At 63.7% G+C, this 15,630-nt stretch overlaps 1 protein-coding gene across 3 annotated transcripts; it reads left to right on the top strand.

Annotated features, from left to right (window-relative positions):
- The first annotated feature begins 47 nt into the window (after positions 1 to 47).
- On the top strand, positions 48 to 7,578 carry GUK1 (guanylate kinase 1). 3 transcript variants are annotated; one of them, XM_034655761.1, is made up of 9 exons: positions 48 to 1,539; positions 3,923 to 4,061; positions 4,204 to 4,317; positions 5,207 to 5,248; positions 5,708 to 5,804; positions 6,654 to 6,792; positions 6,975 to 7,059; positions 7,183 to 7,268; positions 7,389 to 7,578. In XM_034655761.1, the coding sequence occupies exons 3-9, from the start codon at positions 4,206 to 4,208 to the stop codon at positions 7,422 to 7,424; spliced, it is 597 nt and encodes a 198-aa protein (XP_034511652.1). In that variant the 5' UTR covers positions 48 to 1,539; positions 3,923 to 4,061; positions 4,204 to 4,205; the 3' UTR covers positions 7,425 to 7,578. The 3 variants fall into 3 exon arrangements, with proteins under 3 accessions (XP_034511652.1, XP_034511650.1, XP_034511651.1); XM_034655759.1 differs by lacking the exon at positions 3,923 to 4,061 and having other exon boundaries at positions 49 to 1,539; XM_034655760.1 differs by lacking the exon at positions 48 to 1,539 and having other exon boundaries at positions 2,709 to 4,061.
- The last annotated feature ends 8,052 nt before the right edge of the window (positions 7,579 to 15,630 follow it).

Below are 15,630 nucleotides of genomic sequence, written 5' to 3'. Positions count from 1 at the left end.
TGGCGGGGCCTCCCGGGGCAGACGCAGCGCGGGCGGGCAGAGGTCGGGGCTCCGGGCCTCGGGGTCGTGCGCCTCGCAGCCCCGGTGCTCCCGGAGCGCCGTCCGGGGCTGGGTGGCTGGCCGCGGGAGCGGGGCCTTGCGTTCTGTCGTGGACAGGGCCGGCCTGGGTGCGTGTGCGTGTCTGCGTGTCGGAGTGGGGTCTGCGGCGCTCGTGCTTATTGCTTGGGTGATTACAAGCCGCGTCTCCCGTGTGAGTCCTCGAGATGTCCCGGGGAATTCTGCCGGCACGCGAACCTGCGCTGCCGGACGACTGCACGCTGGATGCCGTTGTGGAGCCTGCAAGGTGTGGAGGGCCGGAGAGGGGGAGCAACCTGACAGCGCTCCCCCAGGCGGGCCGCAAGCACCGCCCGCCCGGAAGCTCCGGGAGATGCGGGTTCTGACCACCCCTGAGCAGCGCGTGAGGCCTCTGGACACGCGCGGTGTGTTCCCTGAGCTCACGGAGGGAAGCGGAGACGAGAGCAGGGAAACCGTCCCGCTGGTGCAGCTCTTGTGTGGGTTTCAGTCCCCAGCCAGAGGACAGGCCTAGCGGTTGCCTCCCAGCTCCCCCCGCCCCGAGGGGTCCCCTCCCGTCCCCGGGACGGCTGCGGGGTCCTGGCCTGCCCCACTGTCCAGCGCTGCCTGCCCCTACGGATGTAGAGGTTCTCGTCCCACAGAAGGGTGTTGGCGGTTGGCCTCTCTGGCTTCTTTCAGGAGCAGAGATGTCAGTCTGGGCTGCTGGACACTAGCCTTCTGATGTAATTGGACGTTGTTTGGGGAACATTGAGAGGTAGTGCACTTAGTTCATCCAGGGCTGGTGTCACTTCACCTGCTGTCATTGGTCCTTCTCCTCTGTGGTGAAGAGGAGGGTGGAAGCTGAGGTGTTCGTGGCCAGCGTGGGGCCGCAGGGATGGGAGGAAAGAGGCTGAGATGGCCGTCCCGCGAGTCCCCTGTGAGGGCTCCTGGGCATCATGCCTGCCCAGCGTGGACTTTCCTGGAGTCTTCTGTCACATGGAGACCTCCCAGACCCCAACGGGTCATGAAGGACCCAGCAGGGCCCGGGGATGTGTGTGGTTTCCTCTGGCCTCCCCTCAGCCGAACAGTCACTCACCACTGTACGCAGCAGGCCCCTCACAGCCCAGGTCGCTGCCACACCTGGCACAGGTGCACTTTGTGCTTTCGTTTCAATCCTGGGAACACGTTGACCAAGCCCTCGATCTTTGGCTGGAACGAGTGGCATCAGCAGTTCATGGACACTGGCTTCTGGGACTTCCGAGGGTGAACATACCGTCTGTTTCTTTTTGACCACACCCAAACTTTGTTTTTTCAGTTTTTAAAAGAAGTCTAAACTGTTACTTTCTGTTTTTGCCGTACATTGGGTGTAGCTGAGAAACGTGTGCAGACGGCTTGACGAGGAGGAGGAAGGAAGGGAGCATTGTGGTGTGATTGGGAGTGGAAGTGGATGACCCTCCCATGTCCAAGAGGAAGGGTGTCGTCGTGAGGGTGAGCTACTGGGAGTGCTGGTGTGGGGGCGAACGCCTCTGGACTCTGGCTCCAGGTCCCTCCCTGGCCCTGCCTGTGCTGGGCCTCGGTTTCCCCTGTATGAGAGCAAGGCTGACCCCCCTCGGAGGGTCTGGGCTCTTTCTTGCTCGAGAGTTCTTACGCCCCTGGCCCACCCCCCCACCCCCCGCTGGAGTTGTCCATGGTTTCAGAGGGCCTGGCTTCCTCTCAAGGAAGGATGGGCCTTGCACCACTGGGGAGAGGAAGTGAGAAGATGTTGGCTCCCTTGCTCCCGAAAGGTTGCGTAGCTAGGATGTGTCCCCCACATGGCCTGTTTGGGGGACAGACAAGACCAGTGTCTTTGGCCCAGCTCCACTTGGGTGTTGTGTTTTAGGAGAGGGCACAACTGCACATTGCTGGAGCTTGGAGGCCTGGAGCTCCAGCCCATGTTGGGTGTGCTCCTGTCAAAGGTGGGTTTGGTCAGGACTGTGCCACCATGGCCACTGGACACAAGACCAGGCTGCCCTGGTATGGTCTGTGTGAGCCTATCCAGCTGAGCCAGCCTTAGGCTCTGTGGGCACCCACATGAGGAAGGACTTCATGCCTGTGGCAGGGCCCAAGATGACCAAACCCCACCCCTGCAAGGTATCAGTGCCAGGCAGGTGTTCCCTACCCCACATTATCAGTGTTGTAGGCCTCAGAGGGAGGGCGGGGGGAGGGGGACACCCAGCACTGGGGAGGTCTGGAGCCTGGGCTCCAGGGCCAGCTGTGTCCTGGGAGGACAGCCTGTGGGAGAAGGCTGGGAGCGTGAGGCATTGGCTCAGAGCCAGGCAGGGCGCGAGCTTGTGCCCTCAGCCGACCCCGAGCGTGTCCCTGTGCCTGCTGCTCACTGTGGTGGGTGGTGGGCCTGGGAGGGCGAGGCTCTGTGGCACAGATCCTCCTGGAGGGCGGGATGGAAACCAGCATTTGGACCGGAGGTGCTGGGTCACACCTGTGTGGCCCGCCCCGCGAGGGTGTAGGGCCCCGGGACTTCCGTGTGCGGCGTGCAGCCTTTGCTGAAGTAGTGTCTTTCCTGGTAGGTTTGCCGTTTCCACGTGTTGGAGCTGACAGAGATCTGGCCCTGCCTGCAGGCATGGGGCACAGGGCAGGAACCACTGGGGAGTTCATAGTTGGGGGCTCCAAGGTGCTCATGGGCATGTGGGGGTGCCCCTGCCCCAGGATGTCCCTGCAGGCACTTCCTGGAGGGCCAGGGGCACCCCTTCATGCAGTCCTTGATGGAGAATTCCTTTCGTCCTTCTGTCCCTGGAGGTGGGCACTCCAAGTCGTGTCCCAAGGGCCGAGAGGAACTCGAGTTCCTGCAGCACCAACACCCTGCAGGGTTCCAGGGAGACCTGCTTGACACCATGTAGGCCAAGGCCAGGCATGTTGTGCACAGACCTCAGCCCCCTCTGTGCCGTCCTGCACCCCGCCCTCCACCCCAGCTCTGCTCTCCCCCTCCCTGTCGCAGTGCCTAGGAAGTCAGACAGACCCAGGGTGGTCCTGCCAAGCAAGGGATGGCTGCAGTGGGCCTGTGCCTGTGGGCGGGAAAGCCAGGGCACAGCACGGAGAGGCTGTTGCTAGGTCTTGCTAGGTTGGAAGATGTGTCCTTGAACTGGTCACCTGGCACAGGGGTTGCTGGAGGTGACACTCAGCACATGGTGACCAGCTCCTCTCCTGGGTTGCCGCCTATTTCCAGTCCTTCCAGGGCATGTACTGATGGCGTGGTGGTCTCAGAATAGCCATGCTTTAGCCAGATTACTGTGTTGGCCTACATCGAGGATTAGGAGAGCAAGTGGCCCCGGGCTGGGACACAGGGCAGCTCCAGGGAGGCTGCCAGCCCCCTGGGGGCCCCCAGATGGAACCCTGCAGGGGGCAGCCCTGAGGGATCGGCTCCAGCTCCCCACACGTCCTCCCGGGTCTCCCTCTGTGGCGGGGTGCACCCTAGCCTCCGCTGTCTATGCCTGGCCCTCCTCACATGTCACGCCACGTGGCTGGGTAGGTGGCAGGGCCAGGAGCAGCCTTTTCTGTCTGTCCTTGGTGGGCGGGGCTGGCTGCCTTGGGGAGGGATTTAGTGCTCAGAGGGCGGGGAGCAGGCTGGGATTACCACCCCTCCCAGCACTTCCAGAGCAAGCCCAGGCTGATCACAGAGGCTGCATCCCACCACTGGGAGGTGGGTTGTGCCGGGCGTGCCAGGGTGGTCGGGTGGGCGCAAGCTGGCAGGACCGGTGTTCCCTGGAGGTCCCTCTCCTCCTGGGGGCAGGTGTCTGAGCCCTGTGCTGCGAGCTGTCCGCCTGCTGGCTTCCCAGGGCCCACGGATCAGAGGGGTGAGGAAACTGTGGTCCTGTAGGGTCAGCCCCCACGTCCCGATGGCAGTGGTGAGAACAGGCCGTGTGCTCTGCTGTTTTGACGGAGGCCGTCTTGGGCGTGGTGCCAGGAGCTGAAGACCAGGAGTGGACGGCTAGAGAAGCCCCACGTTTGTGCCTGTTGTATGTGATGCCAGCTAGCCGCCCCTGCGGGGGGCACAGTCAGGCTTTGAGCTGGGTTCTAAGTCCAGTGCCCCCAGCTCCGCCCACACAGGGTGGGACATGTCCCTCGGGCCTCGCTGATGTCTGTCTGCCTCGCCCACAGGGATGTCGGGACCAAGGCCTGTTGTCCTGAGTGGACCGTCAGGGGCTGGGAAGAGCACCCTGCTCAAGAGACTCCTGCAGGAGCACGGCAGTGTCTTTGGCTTCAGCGTGTCCCGTGAGCCCTGGCTGGGGAGGGGGTGACGAGGTTCAGCCATGCTGGGAGGGGCTGGGCACCCGCTGACCCACATGCGCGCACACACATGGGGCGGTCCCCACACCGTGGACCCTTACCTACAGCCCCACATGCACACACACACACACACACACACACACACACACACACACACACACGGTGGTCCCCACACGCGGACCCTGACCTGCAGCCACACATGCACACACACACATGGGGACGGTCCCCACACGGCAGACCCTGACCTGTAGCCCCAGACACACGCGCGCACGCACATGCACACACACACACGGGGACGGTCCCCACACTGCGGACCCTTACCTACAACCCCACACGCGCACATACACACACACACACACACACAGGGACGGTCCCCACACGGCGGACCCTGACCTGCAGGCACACGCACGCACACACGGGGACGGTCCCCACACGGCAGACCCTGACCTGCAGGCACATGCACGCACACACGGGACGGTCCCCATGCGGCAGACCCTGACCTGCAGGCATACGCATACACATACGGGGACGGTCCCCACACGGCGGACCCTGACCTGCAGGCACATGCACGCACACACGGGACGGTCCCCACACGGCGGACCCTGACCTGCAGGCACATGCACACACACGGGAACAGTCCCCCCCACGCGGTGGACCCTGACCTGCAGCCCCACACACGCGCGCACACACACACACATGCACACACGGGGACGGTCCCCACACGGCGGACCCTGACCTGCAGCCCCACATGCTCACATGCACACACACGCAGACGCACACACACACACGGGCTGAGCCGAGCCCTGTGGGTGAGGCCGTGGATGGGGTGTGGGGCTCCGAGTGTCCCCCACTGATCCCAAGTGCTTGTTCTTAGACACCACGAGGGACCCGCGGCCTGGAGAAGAGAATGGCAAAGGTGAGCTGGGCCCTTGGTGTGTGTGTGCCTGTGGCAAGGAGGGCAGGCTTGGGTGACAGGCAGCATACTGGCTCTCTGGGAGATGGCTGAGGTGGCCGCAGGGCATCTCTCCTGACATGTGTGCTGCTCTCTGTGCGAGTGTGTGTGGTTGACCTTGCGTCACAGGCGTGCTCTGTGTTTCACAGGCATCTTCTGTGGTCTCAGTAGGACCAGGGAAGTTCCCCCCCAGCCTCTTCTGCGGAGGCCAGCAGTCTCCAGGCCCCCTGTGGCCGCCCTCTGGGAATCCTGTGGTTTCCCCGGCTCGCACAGCAGGGATGGTGTGAGAAAGTACCGTCTGTACGTGTGTTCCCTGCTCGGTGGGCAGACAGGTCCACAGGGAAGCCAGCTCTGGCTGTGCCTGGTCCCCGAGCGCCCTAGCACTTTGGCTGTGGGCACGCCTCAGATGGCCCCTCCTTGCAGATTACTACTTCGTGACCAGGGAGGTGATGCAGCAGGACATCGCCGCGGGTGACTTCATTGAGCACGCCGAGTTCTCGGGGAACCTGTATGGGACTAGGTGGGCCACCCTGGGCACCTCCCCTCCCTCCCAGGGGCTCTCCATTGGCTTGACCTAGGCAGGGGTCCTGTGTGGGTTCTCTGGGCAGTTAGAGGAAGGTACCCACCGTGCCAGGAATCGAGATGGGGCAGCCGTTGGGGCTCCCCAGGTTGCCCCCTTCTGGCCACCTGTGTCCACCTGGCCAGGCCATTGTGGGAACCGCAGGCCCCTCGGGACTGGTATGCAACAAGGACTCAGGGAATCTGGTCTCCTAGGTGCCCAGGCTGTACTGTAGCCTGCCTTCCTGCAGCCACTAGGCTGGTGTGGGAGTGCCCTGCCCTCCGCTTCCTTCCCCTCCCCGCCCCCCAGTCCAGAGGGTCTTTGCCAGCTCCTCCTACCTGGTTGAGAGGCGCAGAGCAGTGTCGTGGGCAGTTGGGCCCAGGCATGCCTCTGTGCAGCCTGTTGCTGAGCCTCCCGGCAAGGGTGAAGCAGAGACCCCACGAGACCCATCTTGCTCCACTCTAGGCCCTAGGTATAGCTGGGTGGGACAGGGGGCCCCCAGAGGGGTCACTGGGGCTGTTGGGCAGGTGTGCAGTGACAGCCAGGGCCCTTGTGCCGCTAACCACAGCCACCCTCAGTCCAGCAGAGGGCCCAGCACGCAGATACTTCCAGGAAGGTGGAGGTGATGCTGGGGTTAGGGTAGGTTCCTGTAGTCACCCCTGGCCAGGCCCACGCCCAGTGCAGGGCAGTGGGGGAGGCAGGAGCCCAGGGCACCGGCAGTGATGGTCCTGCGGAGGCCCTTTGAGGCCTTGGGGGGCTGCTGGACCCAGGAAGCCCTCCTGAGCGGTCCCTGCCCCCTCTGTCCTCCAGCAAAGCCGCTGTGCGGGCCGTGCAGGCCATGAACCGCATCTGTGTGCTGGACGTGGACCTGCAGGGCGTGCGTAACATCAAGAAGACGGACCTGCGGCCCATCTACATCTTTGTGCAGCCGCCCTCGCTGGAAGTCCTGGTGGGGGCCCTGGACCACAGCCGAGGGGGCAGCTGGGGGCAGGGGTGCAGCTGCCGTCGCTAGACATCCTGGTGGGGGTGGGGCGAGGCTGGGGTGGGGCGCCCAGGGACAGGAGGTGGAGGGGCCCAGGGGCGGGGGGTGCAGGGCGACCCCAGAGGTGCTGACCCTCCTGCACGTCTCAGGAGCAGCGGCTGCGGCAGCGCAACACGGAGACGGAGGAGAGCCTGGCCAAGCGGCTGGCTGCTGCTCGGGTTGACATGGAGAGCAGTGAGTGTGGGCCCTGGCCGCCGGGTGTCCCCCCCCATCTCCTCAGCCACCACGGGTCATCCAGCAGCAGGGTCCCCGTGGAGGACCGCCGGAGCCTGCGCTGACCCTGTCCCCCCACCCCAGGCAAGGAGCAGGGCCTGTTTGACTTGGTCATCATCAACGACAACCTGGATATGGCCTATCGGGCCCTGGAGGAGGCGCTGGCCGAGGTGGGCTCCGCAGGGGGCGGGACTCAAACCTGTCTTGCACACGGGGAACCTCAGCGGGACAGGCCACGTGGCCCGTCACCCCAGACCCTGGGTGAGACCCTCCTTCTCTCTCCACGGCAGGAAATCAAGAAGGCTCGAAGGACCAGCCACTCCTGAGAAGGACTGCCAGCTGTGTCCTCCCTGGCGGGGACTCCGCTTGCCTCGGCTAGTGCCCAGACTGCCACGGCTGGAGGACCCTGGCCTCCCCTTCCCCCCTCTGCCATGGGAGCTGGGCCAGTGTCCTAATAAAGAACTGCTGGGTAACAGTGTGCATGAGCCCATGGAGTCCTGTCCTGGGCCAGGGGGTTGGGGACGGGCCGTGCACACCTCCACAGTGGACCCCGACTCCTGGCAGCCCCATCCCTAACCGGCCAGCGTGTCCTGCCTGGCATCTGCTGCTCTGGCTGCCCCCAGACCCCCTGTGCACTACTTCCCTGGGGCTCTCTTTGCCCCATCTTCACGTCGGGGAGACGCTCGGCTGCTGGCTGGGTGGGGACCCTGGCAGGCGCAGATGGGCCTGCGCCGGACCAGCTGCCTCTCCCACTGCCTCGTGGAGGTGCCGTGAGGCTGTGCATGGGCAGAAGGACCCGGAGCTCATGCTGCTGGAGCCCCCTCTCCTCACGGTCCCTGCGCTGGGCTGTGGTGGCTAAAGGACAGGAGGGAGGCTGAACCCTTGCATCATGCCAAATGTTGTCTTCCACCTTGTGCCTGGTCCACTGAGCCCACTCCGGTCCCTGTGTTCCAGGGAGGACACTCGAGCCTGGGCTGCTGCGGAGGGTGGGAACACTGTCCTCAGCCCTGGTCTGTGCCCAGGCCATGCTCCTGTGGTGGGACCCAGGCAGAAGTAGACAGGCGGGCTGGGCATTATCCCAAAGCCCAGATGCACGAAGGAGAGTACGTGGGAGCCTGGTCTGGATGCAGGGGGTTATGGGGCACCCCCCCCATCCCCAGGCCTGAAGGCAGGTGAGGCGGGGCCAGACTGATGTGCAGAGGGAGGGGGGCGAGTAGGGGAGGCCCCTTCCCTCTCTGGGCCCTGTCCAGCCCCAGGGACAATCGGGAATTCAGACCCCAGGCCTTGGGGGGAACAATGGAGCCCTTGAAGGCCCTCCCCCTTCATTGTGCTTGGTGGTGAGAGGTGGCCCTGGGTCAGGCCCAGGACTTGGCCAGGCACACACCCTGGGAGGGACAGTGTCCAGCCGGCTGGCAGGTGGAAGGGCTCAGGGACTTCTGTTTCCTGGCCTGGAAAAGGTAGGGTACTGCCCAGGGAACCAGATGTGGGAAGCCACGTGGGGACGAGCGTCACGCACCCTCTCGGTAGGCCTGGGGTCTCAGGCTCAGTAGAGGCACGCGGGGACACCAGGTACCAGGCCTGGCTGGGCCACACTCCATTCTCAGGGGACAAAATGGATGGCGGGGGAGGTGGGGCCCCAGGGACTGCTCAGGCCAGCTGGTGAGCAGGAAGGGACGGGAAGGGGGTGCACCAGGGACCTTCCCCAGCAGCTGGGGCTCCTCAGGCTGTGCCGGTTTGGCCAGCCCACGCCAGCCAGGCAGCTGCAGTGTGTCCAGAGGCTGGGTCTCCGACAGTTCAGGCCCGGTGGGAGGCTGGGGAGGCCTACTCTGCACACATGGGCAGACGTGCTGGGGTGGGTACACCTGCGTGCCGAGCACACTGCTCCTGACCCGGCCTGGGGCTCCTTCCCATAAATGCTCGTGGGTGCCTGCTAGACCCCAGGTCCTCAGGTCTGGGCCCCAAGGGTCACCAGGAGCAGACCAGACCCCTGTTGTCCAGGAGCGGCCCCCAGTGTGCCACAGATGTCGTGAGTGAGTTGTCTGGGCGGCCCAGGCAGGAGTGGGGAGCGGGCGGGCAGCCCCGGGCAGGGCGCCAGACTGGTGTGGGGCATGGGGTCTGTACAGGGTGGGCTTCAGGGGGTGCCCAGGAGGTGATACGGTGGCAGGGTGGCAGGAGTTCAGGGTTTGGGGAGGGGTGGAGTCACCCTGCGTGGCGGTAGCAGGGCCCGGGGAGGTCTGCAGGGTCAAAGAACTCCGTGGTCCCAGCCCTCTCCCCACTCCCAGGGCTCCCGGGCTCCCTGCCACGGCAGCCCCAGGAGCCCCGTGACTCTGTCCCCAGCCCTGGCTCCTGTGGCAGGAGCACCCTTACGTTCTGGAAGCAGAGAGGGGCTGCAGAGGAGACTGGGTGCTGGCCCAGCAGCCTCCCCAGTCCATCCTGCCTCTGCTGAGCACCCGTGTGCTGGGGGTGCAACATGCCCTGGGCCTGGAGGGAGGGGGCTGGTGTGTGTGTGAGCGAGGGTGAGACGGGAGAGCGTGCAGACACGTTCTGTATGTGCATCTCTCTGGCCCCAGGACGCTGTGAGGATGGGGCTCCTTGGGGCAGAACCTACAGGCTGAGTGCGGAGCAGGAGGGGGCATGAAGGGGGGCCTGCTGGAGAGGGGAGGCAGTGGGGAGCATGGGGGCAGCCAGCGTCCACCCTGAGTGGGATACTGGTGTGCTTGGAGCTGTAGGGGGCAGATGGGTGGGGCAGGGGGCTCTCCACTCCTTGGTTTGGGGACTGGGCAGCCCCAGAATACACACTCTGCTCTGAGCCAGGTGGTCCGGGTGGAACCCGACGGAGGCATCCAGGATGGTGGTCCAGGGGCCCGGGTCGGGGGGACACGGAACAACCGTGGAGCAAACAGGGAGACCTTCAGGGAGTCCCGTGGCGGATCAGGCCCTGACCTTGGAGGGTCTGTAGGCGCTCACGTGTGGGCAAAGGGCCACCCAGTGCTGGGCGTGCTTAGAAAGGGGAAGAGGCTGCCTCAGATGCTAGGTTCTGGAGCCCTACGGTTCCCAGGGGAGGATCCCTCTGCAGAGGTGGTGAGCTGAGCGTCCTGGGGGGGCCTGCCTGGCAGCCCTACCTCAGTGGGAGGAAGCTCCACCTGCCCTGGAGGGGCTCCTGGGAGGAAGCCGGGCCAGGGATGGGAAGGAAATTGGCTGGGCAGGCCCTGGCCCTCACCCCCTGCACACCCCCTCCACTGCCAGGACCTTTGTTCAGACCCAGGGGTGAGAAGAGCTCAAGTGCAGAGGCCGCTCATGGATGTGGGGGCCATCCTGCTGCCTGCCAGAGCCCACCACCCTCCTCCGGCAGTCTGGCTGGTCCCCTGAAGTGCTCGCTTCCCCCAGCCCCGCACCTGCCCCTTCCCAGACCCTGACACACAGCCTGGAACCCTCCTCATGGATCCCGCGGACTGCGATCCCACCCACACTTGCTCTGACTGATCTTTGGGTGAGCTGTCATCTGAACTGAGCTAAGGTCCCTGCAGACCAGCATCTCTCTATGCCCTACCAACCCCCGCAGCTCAGTGACCCTGGCTTCCTGGCAGCACTGGACAGCCTTGTGTCAGTCCGTCACCCCTCTTGGGGTCAGGGTCCTCCCTGGGGCCTGCAGCTCAGGAAGTCATCAGCTGAAGTCCCTGCTCCCTGTTTGCAGCCTCCAGAGAAATACCTGCCAGACAGGAGGGCTTCCAGAGATGGGGCAGGAAACTAGGTCAGGACCACCCCCAGCCCCCCAGGGCACTCTTGTCATCATCAGGGCACCAAGGTCGCTGCCTTCTCACTAACAAAAGCCCACACCTCCCTCATATTCCTTCTTCTCCCATGTTCTGTGCTGGCCGCCCAGAGTGTCAGAGCATCAATCCTCACATCTCCTGGCCCCCTGGGACCCCACTGGCCTGTGTCTCCTCCACGTGCCCTCCAGGGTCTCAGGTGGCATTGAGTCATACCCAGAGCATGCCCCTGGGGTTTCCCCATCCGCTGTCCTGTCCCTGTCCTCAGTTCACGTGTGTTGACACCCTTGGCTGTGTTGATGTCAGGTACTTGGGGAGCGAGGAGTCTCTGATAGCTTTTCCTGCGGTGCTCCCATTGCCTGGGGGAGGTTTTCTGCAGATGTCAGTGCGAGCTGACCTGTGCTCCAAGCCGGCTTCTCACTAGGCTGGGGACTTTACCTTTTTTTTTTTTTTTTAAGATTTCATTTATTAGAGAGAGAGAGAGAGCGCACAAGTAGGCAGAGCGGCAGGCAGAGGGAGAAGGGAGAAGCAGGCTCCCCGCTGAGCAGGGAGCCCGACGCGGAGCTCGATCCCAGGACCCGGGGATCATGACCTAAACCGAAGGCAGATGCCCGGCCGACTGAGCCACCCAGGCGCCCCTAGGCTGGGGACTTCTGCCAGCTTGCACACTCCCTCCTTGCTGTGCTGGTCCTCTGGAAGTGCCGTCCTGAGGAGCAGGGAGCTATGTGGTCAGGCTGCATAAGGTGTTTAGGATTCCCTTTCCTTCCACTTTTATTTATTCAATTGTGTCTGTCAATCAGTGTGGATTCACACGTATTTTACACTTTGGGTCAGACTCTATAACCCAGTCTGTAATACTGCATGACTCCACTATTACCCAAACAGACACAGCTTCAGACACAGGGAGCTTCTGTGATGCCCTGCCATGTCCCTCACTGTGTGCACCCACGTGTGTACACGCATGTGGGCGTGTGTGTGCACACGTGTGTGCGTGCATGTGCCTGCTTGTGTGGGTGTGCATGTGCCCGCCTGTGTCGGTGTGTGTGTGCAGGCACGTGCAGGCGTGTGTGTGCATGTGCCCACCTGTGTGGGCATGTGCGTGTGTGGGCATGTGGGCGGAGTGAGTGCATGGGTATGCGTGGGCGCACGGGTCTGCACACATGTGCATGAAAGTACGTGTGCACACACCGGTGTGTGTGCATGTGCCTGCTTGTGTGGGTGTGCACACATGCATGTGCATCTGCCTGTGTGTGTGTGTGTGTGGGCATGTGTGTGCATGTGCCCGCCTGTGTGGGTACGTGCGTGTGTGGGCACGTGGGCTGAGTGAATGTGTGGGTGAGCGTGTCTGCACATGTGTGAATGAAAGCATGTGTGGGTGCCCCGAGTGTGTGCACATGAGTGCGTGAGCGTGCACACGCGTGCTTATGTGCATTGCTGCACATGGGTGGGTGTGTGTGGGCATGCACATGTACGTTCGTGCTTTCAAGAGCTCTCTGGCACAAGCCCATGCTCTGGTGTGTTTCCTGCCCCCGCCCCACAGCACCAGCAGCTTCTCCACAGCTCAGGGTCCTTTCTGGAGAGTGGGACCACGGAGCATGTGTTCATTGCTATGGATGTTTCCGCATTTCCACCCTTTCAGCTGCCGGGCAAGGGAATACACGTGTGTACAAAACCATGTACACGCACAGGAATGACATTCCCTGGGGAGCCATCCGTGTCCTGTTCAGCTGAACACGGGTTCAGACCCAGATCTCAGACGCTAACCCACGACTACATGGGACATTCCAGCCCCTCCCCACCCCTGGCAGGTCTATGGCTCCCAGGTCATGAGACCCCCCAGGCAGGGACAAATCAAGCTGATAGGGGACAGCGCTGTAGTCCCAGCCTATGAGGCAGGCTGGGGAAGGGGCAGGGCATGGGGTGCGGGCGAGCACAGACGTGTGGGGGCATGTGCGGGGCAGGCCTGGCATGCAGGGTCCTGTTGGGGTGGGGCGTGGAGGGGTGGGTGTGTACAGGGTGAGCCAGGGCATGAACGCAGGATGTGGATGTGGTGTGGACATGTCTGGGTGCATGGGCATGCGCAGGGTAGGGTGTGTGCAAGGTGTGAGTGGGGCAAGGACGTGGGCAGGGGTGCGGGTGGAGCGTGGAGGCGTGCAGGTGTGTGGGGGCAGAGCCAAGGCCCCAATACTGGGGTCTTGGCCCAGGGGTGGCTGTTACCTGGAGACGGGCCGGTGTGCTTGGTTGTTACTGCAAAGTCTTGGGAGTCCCAGGTGTGGGGCCAATGGGCTTCCTAATGTGGCCGGTGAGCTAGGCTGTCGGGGAGCAAGGCAGGGCCTGCCAGAGGCACACCCGAGGTTTGCCGACGGTGCGCAGAGGTGCGGGACAGAGAGCGGTCCAGGATGAGGACTGGAGTTTATGTTCCCGCCTGCACCGCCTGCACCCGCCTGCCCATGTCAGGAGGCACCTTGGGCCAGAAGGCTGGATTTGGAGGGCCCTCCTGCACGGGACTGAGGCCAGAGCTGGTCAGTGCCGCCTCCCGACCTCGGAATGACCCTGGTGTCCCTGGGTGCATGACACGGGCCCTGCACACGCGTGCACACAGCACTGGGCGTTGGCCCTCGTCTGAAGAGCCAGAGGCTTGTGCCACCTGTGAGTCCCTGCCCCCCACCCAAAGGCAGCCCGACTCCCCCACTGCGCTGGGAGAAGACGAGGGGATCCTTGCTCCCTCCGACTCCTGCTGCCCAGATTGTCGCCCCAGCTGAGGGCTTGCCCGCAATCCCTGACACATCTCATCTCTTGGCCTCTGACCCCCCAGGTTGGCCCCCCGGTGCAAAACACTGCTTCTCACACCTCAGGGCAGGGTGTGAGAAGCTACAGCTAGGCTCAAAAGCCTCCTCTGGGGGTCTCCTCAAGCTGGCCATGGGCATGGTGGGGACATGTACACCCCAGGAATTAGCAAACACTGCAACAGGGCTCCCACACATGCCTAGACCACGCACCAAGGGGCTCCTCCTCTCCTCACTTCTCCTGGGGCTCCATCTTGGGAGGAAGCAAGAGCTGGGGGCCCTCCTGCCACCCCTTCCCTGGGTTCCTGCGGAGGTGGGACTGTCCGGTCAGGGGCAGGGACAGATCCTGGAACAGCTGGGGTTAGAACCCAGGGAGAGGAGCCAGCCTGGCAGATGGGGGGTCGGAGTCACTCCTGGGAGGGTGTTGGGGCCCCTGGCATGTGTCCCTGCCTGGGGGGGAGGGCTGGGCACATGTGTCTGTGTATCTGGAAGTGTGTGCACATGTGCGTCAGTGTGCACGTGTGTCCGAGTGTGGTTATGGTGTGCGTGTGCACCAACACGTTTGTGTATAAATGTGTGCAGATAGAAGTGTGTGTGTCTTGGTGTGAGGACATCTGTGGATTCAATTCTTAGTGTGTGCACACGCGAGCGTGCCTCTGTTCCTGTGGGCTTGTGTGTGCAGCTGCATGCAGGTGTGCGTCTGAGTGCATGTGTGGGTGTGCATTTGAGGAGGGCTTGTGCGTGTGTGGCTCTGAGAGGGCACTGCACACAGATGTGAGGAAGAAGGGTCACTTCCCCAGGAACCCCAGCTGCCCCCTCTTCCTGCCCCCACCCGCGGGGAGAGGCCCCAGCTGCATAAAGAGGAGCTTCCCCGGAGCCCCCGCCTGCCTCCGAGGCTCCATGCCACACCTGCCCACACTGCCTCCCAGGCCCAGAGGGAGGAGGCCAGAAGCTGCAGGCACTCAGGGGTCTCCTGCCCCCAAACTACCCCGAAGCAGGTACTGGCCTTGGTCAGGAAGGAGGGAGGGTGGGCACTGGGGGGCTGCAGCCCCTCTCCCCTTCCTGGAGGCACAGGACGATGAATGGCAGAGGCATTCTCTCCTGGGCACAGGCCCACCTGGGGATCAGCATTGGTCTGGGATGTGATGAGTGGCCCCGTGGCTGTCTCCAAGTGTCACAGATGCCCTAATGTCTGTGTGCCTTGCTGGACCAGTCCCCAGCCTGGACAGATGCCTGGCCTCCCTTGGCTTCCCAGCGGAGCTGTCCTGGCTACAAGACTGCCGAGGACAGGGTGGGTGGTGTCAGGACGATAGGGAGAAGCAGCCCAGAGGGCTGGGCAGCGGTCTGTGGGCCAGCAGGGTCCCTTGAGGGGAGTAGGTAGGAGTCTGGGGGTCCTTTGTGGAGAGGGAGGAAACAAAGGCTCAGTGTAGGGTGGGGAAATGGAAGTGGGGAGGGTTGTGCTGCTGGGGGAGACTAGGGACTCAAGGAGCTCCAGGGGCTGGGGCTGGGGACTGAGGAGCTGGGGGCCTGGAAGGCTCCGGGGTGCTGGGAACAGGACCACATGAGACCCTCTCCAGTGGCCTGGACCCTGCCTGAGTGGGGCAGAGGCCATGGGTCTGGGTTGAGGCCCCGCAGCCCCCAGACCCTGAGTGGGGCTGGCCTTGGTCTCCTTATTGGCTCTCAGGGCCTGGGGTGGGGTCCCCAGAGCTGGGGGAGGGCCACGGCTTGCAAGGGGCCAGCGTTTCTGGGGGTGGGGAGGGTATGGGGGGCCGGCGCTACTGCAGGCCTCAGGGACCAGGGGAGGGGTCTTGTGGTGAGCCAGGGCTGCTCCCCAGCTTGTGCCCACGAAGGCCCTGGCCGTTTCCATATCAATACCCCAGGCCGGGTCAGGACCGAGGGAGGGCACGGTGCTCCTGGAAGGGCTGCCCCTTTTACTGAAGGTGGTGAGCACACCCCCCCCCCCCCCCCCGGGCGGG

This window comes from Ailuropoda melanoleuca, chromosome 3, assembly GCF_002007445.2.
Source record: "Ailuropoda melanoleuca isolate Jingjing chromosome 3, ASM200744v2, whole genome shotgun sequence".
NCBI lineage: Eukaryota > Metazoa > Chordata > Mammalia > Carnivora > Ursidae > Ailuropoda > Ailuropoda melanoleuca.
This window is presented reverse-complemented; position numbering and strand designations above follow the sequence as displayed.